This window comes from Bipolaris sorokiniana (assembly GCF_000338995.1).
Source record: "Bipolaris sorokiniana ND90Pr unplaced genomic scaffold COCSAscaffold_29, whole genome shotgun sequence".
NCBI lineage: Eukaryota > Fungi > Ascomycota > Dothideomycetes > Pleosporales > Pleosporaceae > Bipolaris > Bipolaris sorokiniana.
Genome location: NW_006911923.1, coordinates 1 through 11,661, shown reverse-complemented (window position 1 = coordinate 11,661; position 11,661 = coordinate 1). Strand labels below are relative to the sequence as shown.

At 44.9% G+C, this 11,661-nt stretch overlaps 3 protein-coding genes across 3 annotated transcripts; 2 read left to right on the top strand and 1 right to left on the bottom strand.

Moving 5' to 3' along the window:
- Positions 1-3,279: 3,279 nt before the first annotated feature.
- On the top strand, positions 3,280-5,873 carry COCSADRAFT_176804 (uncharacterized protein; the record flags this gene model as incomplete). Its single annotated transcript, XM_007707911.1, has 10 exons — positions 3,280-3,345; positions 3,482-3,803; positions 3,921-4,141; positions 4,192-4,411; positions 4,459-4,480; positions 4,531-4,669; positions 4,716-4,751; positions 4,877-5,083; positions 5,150-5,610; positions 5,672-5,873. 10 exons carry the CDS (start codon positions 3,280-3,282, stop codon positions 5,871-5,873), a joined length of 1,896 nt encoding a protein of 631 aa, XP_007706101.1.
- Positions 5,874-7,143: 1,270 nt separating this feature from the next.
- COCSADRAFT_351437 (uncharacterized protein) lies at positions 7,144-7,542 on the bottom strand. Its single transcript, XM_007707910.1, has one exon. The coding sequence runs from the start codon at positions 7,513-7,515 to the stop codon at positions 7,168-7,170; it is 348 nt and encodes a 115-aa protein (XP_007706100.1). The 5' UTR covers positions 7,516-7,542; the 3' UTR covers positions 7,144-7,167.
- A 2,902-nt stretch (positions 7,543-10,444) lies between these two features.
- On the top strand, positions 10,445-10,681 carry COCSADRAFT_73662 (uncharacterized protein; the record flags this gene model as incomplete). Its single annotated transcript, XM_007707909.1, has 1 exon — positions 10,445-10,681. A coding segment is annotated over one exon (237 nt), but the record flags the coding sequence as incomplete, so codon positions are not given.
- Between the last annotated feature and the right edge of the window lie 980 nt (positions 10,682-11,661).

Here is an 11,661-nt window from a genome sequence, read left to right as displayed (position 1 = left end):
CACGTCTTATATAGCCCACCGGCTGAGACAGGACGTAAAACCAAAATAATAATAATAATAATAATACGCTACACTAAGTTTATCTATCGTCTAGCTATTGTCTAAGACGCCAATCGTCTAGTCTAGTAGGAGGTTGTAATACTAGCTGTTCTAGTAGACCTTACTAGATAGAGTTACGAATAGCAGTAGAGACTAGCTAGACGCGTTAACTGTAACGGGCTGAATGCTCTTTAGATAGCTCCTTGATAGGATCTTGGTCTACTCGTAGAATCTAGGTGCTCGAGGTAGCATCCGGATTCTCTGCGCACCGCCTGAACGACATTCAGACAACAGCCGCAGGATCTAGGAGTTGCTTCGTGCTCCTAGACTTCATCGGCCTAATTATTACTTAGGTAACTAGCTTATATATAGATAGCTACACAGCTTAGGAGCTTAGCTCTGTATCGAATACAATCTCTTGTATACCTCGCGATTACTCCCCGGAGCGCAGCCCCTTGCAGCATTCTCTTCTACTACTTCTAAAATATAATATCAAGTATGGAAGGACTATAAAGTAGCAAAGATTCTGTATACTTAGTAATTAAAAAAGAGTAGTGTAATAAGTTTCTCACAGCATATAGTAGAGCAGAATAACTTAATCTACATAAAGTATATATATTTTAAGTATATAAGAATTTTATTAGAGCTGTTAAGTAAGGTAATACTATATATAACGGAGTTACATGCCTATATGTAAGGGGCTGCGCTCCGGAGAGCAATCGCGAGGTATACAAGAGGTTGTATTCGATGAGGAGCTATCTACTCTACTTAGGTGGCGTTTATTTACTTATCGGAGAAAGTTTATGCCAAGTATCTAAGCGCGTTGTCTAAACGCTGCTCGGGTGGCACCTGAATTCTACGCTCGTCGTCTAAACATAGTTTAGATAGCGCGCACGCAGCTTGAACCGAGATCCTATCGAGGAGCTATCTAAAGGGTGTTCAGCCCGTTACACTATATATATTATACTACACTAGAATAATCAGTTCGGATTATTCTCGTACTTACCTTTTGCTAGTGGGTTAGTTACGGCTAAGTCGTTGCCACGTAGTATTGGCTTAGTGGGCGCTGGTGCTCACATCAATTACACGCGATAGCGTAGCTCTAATAAGCTTAGAACGAGTTCTAAGAATTTAAGCAGATTAAAAACCTCCTTTATACGATTTAAGGCCAGCTCCTAGTTAGCAACGCACAGACGTCTATGATAACTCCAAGTAAGAGCGGTCAACAACCTAGCTATGACTCAACGCCCACCGCTAGATCAGCCGTACAAAGATTTGAAAAAGTATGACTTCTAGACGTAGAAGTCTTTGATAAAGGAACATACGAAGAATACTTCTAATAGAAAACCCGCATATAAGCTAAGCTTCTTACTAATTGTAATGGGCTGCGCCCTTAATAATAACTTGGCTATGCTAAGTAGCGATTAGCGCGTCGCGCGCTGATTCCGAGCATATATACCCAGCTATCAAGATAATAAGACAAGCTTATTATCTTGTGCAAACCTTTTGGTTACATGGGCGGCGTGAGTAGCTGCGCGCTAGGCCGGGTTCGGCCCACCCATTACACTAATTACCTTACGTACTCTATAGAAGAGTACTAAGTACACTATATAACTACTCGTACGAAAGGATGGGCCTTTACCGCTCTTTAAGTTTACGTTATAGCAGTAAGGAGGTATCTCGTAAAAGTTATGTCCCGCCAAGAATAATCTATCAAAAGTACGGCCGCCTTAGCTACGGCTTGTCTCTCCTATCTATATACTTATTACTACCTTATAACTTGATTATCTTTTTAATATATATAAGAATTTACTTAATCTTAGCTTAGATCTTAAGTTACGAGAGATCTTTCTAGTAGTTCTACTAGATTCTAACTACCTCAGTCTTTAACCATAGAGCTTCTTTCTTTATAGTCTCACTCTTTATCTAGAAGTATTATAGCTTAATATAGCTATAGTCTAGTAAGTTACTATACTAGAGTAGTCTCTTAAAGTCGTATAAGCGATATATTATACTCTAATGGTAATAGGCGTAGCTAGGTGCCGTATTCTCTATAGAGGCTTACGCTGAGCGTTTAGCTACTTAATCTAATACGTAGTATTCTTTTTCTCTATCGTCATCTCTAGCTAATAGATATAGGATAAATCTTTCTTATTATATAAAAAGTAGCTCTAGAATATAAATTTAGAGTATCTCTACTACCTCTTATAAATATAGCTCTTAACTACTCTTTTGTTCATCTTTCTCTAGACTTTATAGTCTCTACGTTGGTATTTAATTACTATAAAGGTTCTATCTATCTAAATAATATTCTTCTACTTCTCTAATAACTATCTAATTTTCATAATTTATCGCCTACCTAAGATAAGAACTTCTTATCACCTATCTTAACCTAGACTTTCTTATCAGCTTAGAATTTCTATATTTTACTACTCTTAATACCCTCTAGACTATAGTACGTAATATATCAACTTCTTTAAGACTAAGAGCACTAGTAATGTTAGCGTAGCTTTTCTCTTATCTATATACATTACGTTATACTTATTAGATTATCTACTCTTTTATCTTATCTATCTACTTTAAAGGTTAGCTAGAGTAAGAGGCGTTTTATACGTGCTTTAAGAGGATCTTAAGAGGAAGAACGTTTAGCTTAAAACTAGCCTTAATAATTCTACTATAGATACGACTAACCGTACGAGGATAAACACTAGTAAGCTTAGAGATCTATAATGTAGACTTACTAATAGAACGTAACTTTAACACTATAAATAAGGTGCGGGTGTAAGTATTAGTATTAGGAGATATTGTAACGATAGATACAGACAAATCGTATAGCTACTCAGCATCAAGAAGAGATTTACGCCAAGAAGAGTTATACCGAAGCGCCGAGATAAGCGTGGGACAGAACTTTTGTGAGGCACCTCCGTATGCCAAAGCATTTGAGCATCTTCAGACCTCTGCGCAAGCGCGTATCTCAAAAACAATGGCGCTATAGCCAGACTAGACTAGCCCTTGCCAGTGTGAGCCACTGCATATCGATTTAGCTCCACATGGTGTAGGACACAGCTCATGGTATGACAAATTGGCTCCGGGAGACCCTTGTCCATGCGTTGATGAAACTATTCTATACATCATCCCGGACACCGGAGAGTAATCGCTGTGGGGTATTAGATAGATGTATTCGATTGAGGCTCTGCCCTTCTCCTCGTTTACATATCCAAAGGTGTTCTTGTCGACCAGATGAGTGGCCCTCGTCCCAAGTTGACTCGACGGAGAGGTGCATGTGACGAGTGCCGTCTGAAAAAGGTCCGATGTAAGCTTGTTCCGTGATTACCAAGGTACATGCTAACAAACACAGGCAATGGAGCGAATCCATGTAACCGATGTGAAGTACACAAAAGCCTTCGTTTTATTCCGAAATTTGCCAATAACACCATGACAGCGGAACGAATCTCTTTGCGAATACAACATACATCGCTCACGACGTCCTATGCAAGAGAAGAGTATCCAGAGCCGAGGCGAGCACATATCCACACCGACACAGACATACGCTGTAAACGGCAGCATGATACCTGATTCATCGTACCTAGATCACTCTTATGGGGTTGGGGTTGGTCGGGATGCTGAGGGCTCAGCAAATGCTTTGAACACGCCGTTTAGCGAGGTGTGTTTCTCGCAACTGGTGTCCGATAGCGCGCGCTCGTATCTGGATCTTGATTTCGCAGACGAAACGGCATCGGGCACCAGTCAAGCCAAGAACACAGGTACATATCAGGACTCATTTATTTCTATTTCTCAGTTCTGGGGGGATGCATCTATGACTGTTGTGATTGAAGCAGTTTGTTCTTTTCCGACGGAACCATTGGCTGACTAGAGGATAGAGCCGGATTATCAAGCCAGCGGTCTACAGAATCAAATGTCGTGCAATAGCTCCATAAACAACACAACCATGCTGGATTGGCTGGAATTGGGCTACGACGAAAACCTGCGTCAGCATAGTACCGCTCAGCCCTGTGGCTTGCTAGGAACTGAGGTAGATAGCGGCAGCGCTAAGTGTACACTATCGCTGCTCTCGGAACGAATGGTAGCCGATAAAGCAGAGGTGAACGATCTGTTTCCCTTCATTGAATACTCATCTCTAACATTGCCAAGACAAAGCCATTCCTAAACCGTAGAACGTGCGACCTCACTGTCCTTTTCAAAAACGGATATCGAGGAAGCCGTAAACAACAGGCAGTATGGGGGAAGGTTGAAGTATTACTGTCGTCAAATCATCAGGCTTGTATCTCTGACCTCTTGCGCAAGATTGACTCTGGTGGAGAACACCAGAGCTTAGACCTCACCAGTCTCCCTGTAGAGAAGCTTGTTCAGAGTACGTTTTCACTGCCATCTGCAGATAACTTACTAATGATTCACAAGGGGCGTTCAGAGAGCTAGGAGGGTAAGTCAATCGAACGGCAAATAAACTACATTAGCTCATGTTTGTGGTAGCTTGAATCTGTTCATCAAAGAACAAGACGTTACGCACATACAAGAGCGGTTTTTTGACCCGGAAAAGCTACCTATAGATGTCAGCGATATGTCTTTGCTAATCACGTCATTGGCTTGGGGGGCTTTGTTAGACCCCGAAGTGAGCTCGGTGTCTAAAATAGCGCTACTAGATGCTGTGCTGGAAGCTTCAACGTTGCTACTTCGCCAGCATGGTAGTGTCCGTCAGTTCTTGGTGACTTTTCCTCTGCAATGATAACCGAGGTTTTGCTAACCTAACCAGTCACTTGTTGCTATGGTTTGTCGAAATCCGGCCATCTACGGCGAAGCAGTCGGCTAATCTATCCAGCTCTGTCTTGCCGAAAAAACAGGATCCAGCAATCTGCCTGCGCTTATACTTGGCAGCATTACGACTGCGGCCTCGTTGAGTCTTCATCTGGAACTTGTCCTACGCAGGTTCTGTGTTAGCGACGAGCAAGCCATTCAGGCCGAACGAGCCATGTGGGTGCTCTATTGCATTGATAAGTCCTATGCATTGAGATGGCAAACCTTCTCCGTAAGTTCTCGCTCTATCTGGTTATCTCGTAGGTCGGTTGAATACAGGCTAATGCAAGGCAAGCAGCTAGTCGGTGACGGCTCCCTTCCGACTCTGGACAAGCCCAATAACACACTGCAGAGTGACATTCTAACCGCATCATCCTTACAGCTGTTATGGAACCGACTCAAATACTCCAGGATCTGCTCCAGAATTTTGCAGCTCCGTGTAGGGGCGGAAGGAGAGTCATCCGAAGATCGCCTTGATAGAGCCGTGGTGCTATCAACAGCGCTAGAAGAATGGTACAAGTCAGTTGAAACAAGCCAGATGATGCTCTCACTAGACCATAGTGATATTACGCCCGTTAAGCTCCGAATATCCTCTCAGTATTATGAGGCTCGGTTCCAGTTGACAAGTATAAGCCTACCAGACCCACACACTTCTTTTCCTGTAGGGTCTAAGGAGCGTAGGAAATTGCTTAAACCGTCAATCAGGGAGATAATCATGTTGTCTAGCACAATACCGTCCGAACACCTACTCCAAGACTAGTATGTGTCGCATGTGAAAGTACTTCTCACGTTACTTTTGTACTAACCATTTGTACTACAGCAATTGTTTGTTCATCAACACGCTTGCTTTGTGCTTTCTTGCACTAGACGTTCTCTCAGAATCAGGCCCGGACTGTGAGAGGGAGAATCAAGCTTTACTTAGCATTGTTGTCGGATTTTTCGCTAGGATGAGTATCGCATTGCCGCAAAGCGCTGTCTTTGAGGAAGTATCTAGTTTAGTCGAGATTCTTGCATACCGCTGAACCGAAGGCAGAGTAGGAACAATCAACATTAGCTTCCTCAGATTCATGTAGACGGCAAGCGCACTGCCCAGCAAATCTCAATGTCTCAACCACCCGACCTTCAGAGTTGCCAACAAGCAAGCCAATCAAGCTTTTGACGTCGGCTTGGCTTAAGGCTGGTCCTTGAAGCTTGGATATGGGCTTGGATTGCAAGCTTTTGGTGTTTTGGGCGGCTTGCTTGAAACTCGGCTTGAAGGCTTGATAGATTTATGTATAACAGACCGCCCGCCTATACTAATTACATGACGTCTTGATCCCAGTCGCATACGCCGTACCACGCGTCTATCTGGTGGTCGGATACTGGTTTTGTCGCCCCCGTTTTGCCCGTTCCGAAGCCAGCTTTCTGCCACTGTCGTACGCACTGTATTACCGCCAGTAACTGGGATGATATCGCCTGTCTTCGCGGCTCTAATAGATCATCGAGCTCACTAAATATGCGATCACAGTCACAGCTTGAAGCTAGGGTTGATATTACGTCAATAGCGAGCCGGGCAAGTCGTGTGTAGCGGTCGCGCTGTTGTATCCAGTATTGTATCGGGTTATTGGCGGCTTCTGAGCCTTTCTCCGCCCGCGGTTCCCATCGTTTCCATCGTTCGTACTCGTCTAGATCGTCAGTGCTGGCGCTAGAGGTGGCCTTTGGATTGATAAGGCTGTCGATCGCGTCGTCAATATCGTTGGTAACGACCCGCGGCGGCCGAATAACGCGCTCAGAACCCTTGTACTGAGCCCAGAGCGCGCGAAATGCGCTGTTGTTGGCCTCGAGCCACTCTGGCTTATCTGCCCAAGCTATCTCGCAGTAGGTCTTGTAGTATGGATGGAGCAGCGTTGCGGTGTAGTGCGCGGGTGAGTCGTCGAGCTTTGAGTAGTAGACGCTGGCTTTTGCCCATGCGGCGCGAAGGATGATCGCGATGTGATCTTCGGGGGCTTCAGCGTGCACTTTATGGTCGACAGACTCGTAGGTTTTGACGCGCTGCTCGTAGTATGCCAGTATGTATTCAAAGACTGGCATAACCTCTGCGATCGCCCCAAATCGGCCGCTTTTCCCGCGGCCCGCAAGACGCTTTGTTGCCAACTCAAGCAGCTTCAGTATATCAATATACTCAGTAACAACACCCCAATCAGCAGCCGATAGCCCGCTGGATCTCATCCATATCGCGGCATCGGGCAGCTTATTGCCGCAACTTGACGCGTAAGTATCCTCACGTCGTATACGAGTTATATAGTGGCTAGCGTACGCGTTAAGGGCAGCCTGGAGCTATACAGCTCGCTCAAAAGCTGAAAAGTATGAGTTCCAGCGCGTAACGACTGGCTCTACGGGCTGCAATATCTTCTGTTCATGTATAGGTAGTTCCTGATCAGCGAGACGCTGAAAGCTCTCGAACAGCTCTTGTTGTTGCGGCGTCTTAATGTGGTTGATTATAGCAATAAGTATACATAATGGGCCATCTCGACACCACTGTTGTAGGAGTCTATCCCCGTCTTGTAGATTTTCGTCTGTGTTGTCGTACGCAGCTGCGTTGTTGCCCCAGAGGAACGCTTGGCTGACCAAATTAAGAGTATGTGGGCCACATCGGAGTCGCCGATGTGACGCGGTAAAGCCCATCTGCTGGACAATTTGATCAATAACAGCGCATAGACTACAAGAGTCGCACGTATGAAAATCTCCGGATACTGCCTGAGCAGGCAGGTTTAACCTACGATTGCTTCGAGCACAAAGGCCTCGGCGACATGGAGGTCAAGACGATCGAGCAGCTGCCTGTTTCGATTCTCCGTGATATCGCTCAAGCACAATAATTAGCCATAAGTCTGCCTATGTGTTGATGGCCACGACCTCGTTTGTCTATGCAGATTGGCTCACTGCGAGCCTCAAGCTGATAAATGATTCTGCCCCACGCTCAAGATGGGGTGTGTAGTGTTATCGGTCTCACAGCGTGCCGCTTGTCCATAGGGAACGGTCCAATAACTTACAGATACCAATGAACCACTCCCAACAGTCTCACACCCTTTCTGCAAACCTATGTGCAAGGATCTAAAGTCCCTCCCTATGTACCGGAAAACCCTGTGTGCCGGAGACAGCCAACGGAAGAGCAAGGATAGCACCTTTTTCGATACGGTGCTGCGTCTTATTGGCTGTTGGCGGCACACAAGATTTTCCGGTACATAGGAAGGGACTTTAGCTGTTGAATAGCGTTGGCCAATGAAAATAATTCGAAAGTACAGAATAACACGAGTGTATTCAATGTGAAAGCACAATTGATAGCAGATGTATATATAGACATATGGCAAAATAGTGGCATTGCGACTAGCAATTTCATCGGCTGATATGTTTTTAGATAAATCTCATCATAGAGATGATAATTGTCGCTCATTGTTGGATATAGAAGAATAGAATTCCGACCCGAACTCGAGCTGGACGCTCTACCAGTACGGTGTAGGGTGGCTCGCAAGATATTTCCGATCCACCTTCATGTAGTGCGTTCCATTAAATTGCAGTCCTGTGTTCCTCTCTTCGCTGAACACCCATTCTCGCAAAGATTGGAAGTCGGTACACTGGTGAGACCTTAACTTTGCTCCGAAAGGCAACTCCTCTAGAGTTGCATCTGCTGAGCACATGATACCTTCATATATATAAGTAAAACAATAGCTGATATGATCTAAGCCATATTTTCCGGGTTTTTCTATCAGTAAAAGTCGAAAGTCTGTCAAAAGCGTTGTCTGTCACGGTCAGCTTATGACGTATACATAGTTACATTGTACAAACTGACCAGGCAATGCAGCTGATGGGTTGCGCTGATTACATACAACACACCTCTAGGAGGATGATTCTCATCAACTGGCTGAGGAAGAGCAACTCCAGGAGCGTGAAAGAATGCGGTTCCAAAACTATCAGCGTTTGTGGGTCCCAGAATAGAAATTAGAATTACCTTCCCAAACTTCTGTCCATGGTTTTGCGGCCTCATCGAACCTATCGTTGTCCAAAACAATTTCTTTCGTGAGAGACAAAGGGCTAAGCTCTTATGCTTTCTTCCACTGTCGGTTTTTAGGTCGAATATTCACTTCAGGGGGAACCTAGCTAGCTAGATTTGTGCCTGCAAAAGATTTGTTTTTGTCCAATGACATTGAGGGTTTGTAGCAAGGCACAGCTAGAAGAATGTTTAGTAAAAGTGGAGCCAATGCCACCAGACCTTCCGTTCTAGTGCTCCTATGGAGAGTCCGGGACGAATCTATGGAGGATTCTGCCTCTGTGAGACTTAGTGAGTCTGGTACTGACACGTACGATCCATGAGAACGGCCAAGGAATCCATGCAGGTAGGTAAGAGGTAGAGAGAGGAACTTCATTCTTGGTAGATCAAGTGATGCCCAAGACAGCTAGTCGGCAAGGTGGCTAAGCAAAGAAATCGTGATGGCTTATCTAAAAAGTGGTTTGTCTGAGTTGTTAAAATAGGAGTTCGGTTCAGAATTCCGAGCTCGCTGTTTTGCGGGAACACAATGATCGGTTAGATCGCACCGAAATCCCCTACAACTCGTTTATTGTGGCATTCCGTGCGACTACACCAGTTCACACAACAAATGAGACCACTCGCCTCAGCGCTTAAAAGGTGCGACTGAGCACCATGCTGGTAGGAGCTAGTAGAAGTAGAAGTATTTAATACACTTCATCAATACAAGGAGGCGTGAGTATCACTAAACTGCATGGATTTCCACTTTTCGGAAACTACATTAATGGCTTCCGAAAGTTGGCGCTCGCCTCTTTTCCGCAGCATCTTTGAAAACCGAGAATGCATCTTTTTTACGGACCGAGAGCAGGTAAAAGACACGTCAGCAGGGAGCATATAATGCATTGAGCTAAACACAAAGTAGAGCACAGTCGAGGCCGAAATGCTTGAGCGCACGGCAAATGCCCACAGAGCTAGGCTAAGGTTGTCGGAGATAAAGTGATGCTACACTGAGAGGTTTATTTTCCTCTAGTTGCCTTTCATATCCGCTCTGTAAACTAGCCTCGAGTGTAGAGTTGTGCTGTTTGATTGTTTCTCTTCCTACGGAGGTGGCTTTCAAAAGTTCTTGCTAGCGCAGTTAGCTATTGGCGGATGTTTCTTGGCACAATCCAGAGTGTTTCGATGAGGCTGTAGCTGGCTAGTAGTATACTCGCTTTCTTTGGTGTTGTACTCTCTAATGGCTCCTAATACAGATCTTTCTACACGAGCCTTGATTGTCACCTTAAAGTCTCTTTTGGAGGCAAGTCAACGAGCCAGATCAGCGCCATCACTGGTATCTCTCCACGCACGATTGATGCTATCTATGGCCGAGCCTGCCAGGGAGGCTTTGAGCCAGATGGGCCTACAATAAAGCCCCTCCTTGAATATCTTAAAGATGCTCTACGTATAGGCCGCCCACGTAAGCAAGAGACTATTCAAGAGGCTACTATTTAAAAAATAGACCGTAATCGATATAGACGAGAGAAGAGCTGTACTGATATAGCTGGTAATCTTAGTCTTAAAGGTCACGTCGTCTCATCTACAACAGTGTGGAGAGTTCTTATAGCAGCAGGATACAACAAGACGAAGCTGACGAGGAAGCCTGGGTTGACGAAGAAGATGAGACAAGAGAGACTTAACTGGTGTCTTGCTCACAAGGACTGGACGCTCGAGGATTGGAAGAATGTTATCTGGTTAGACGAGACCTCCGTTGTCCTTAATCACCGCCGTGGTAGCTATCGAGTGTGGAGAAAGTCAGATGAAGCATTTACAAGATCAGTTATTCGGGAGAGGTGGAAAGGCTACACTAAGCTTATGGTGTGGGACTGCTTCTCATTTGATCACAAAGGTCCTCTTCATATATGGAGACTTCAGACATTCTAGGAGAAGAAAGAAGCAGCACTTAAGATCGATGAGATGAGTGAGATCTTAGAGCTGATTATCAGAGAGGAGTGGGAACTCTTAACAGGCATGAAGAGGATAAGGCTAAGAAATAAACCTGGTAAAGCTCCTCAATGGAGATAGAACAAGGAGAATAGAAAGCTCACTCGTGGTAACGATAAGAGTAGTATAAATTAGTAGCGTTATTAATCTTAAGTTCTTCTCCCAAAACTTCTTCCCTTTGCAAAGGAGTGTACAATGGATAGACTAGGTACTATTGTTCAAGAGGACAAGGCTCCCTCTCATGCTCATTACGCTTAGCATCTTGTGTATATATGAGAGAGAGTAGACAGGCTCTCTTTATTATTATTATTATTATTATTTTGGTTTTACGTCCTGTCTCAGCCGGTGGGCTATATAAGACGTGCAGGCTAGGCCCGCAAGTATCTACGTAGTGCTATCACTTTGGTGTAGGTGGGGGAGGGGGCTATCTAAATCGAGGTGAGGCTCGTAGCCTAGTCTAGAGGGAGGTAGAAGGGGGTCTTGCGGGTAAAAGAGAGAGGTAGGGTGGGTGTAGGGCGAGGCCACCTAGTATAGGTGTTGCCCTAGTTCTCGAGGTTTCCTTTGTGCCAGGCCTGTGTTGCAGCCCTAGTTTCTTCAATAAAGGCAATAGTAGCCTGTATGCCTACGCTCGTGTTTAGCAGGAAGGCTAGCGATAGGGGGTCCTTGCTCGCCTCCTGCATCTTTATCCTAGCCTCCTTATATAGCGTACAGCTAAAGGAGGATATGGGTAGGATCTTGAGTAGCTCTATAGTTGCAGGGGGCAAAACTTTAGAGTCTACTTTGTCTCGCGTAAAGAGAAAAGTCTCTTAGGTAACAGTGGCCTAGCTTAA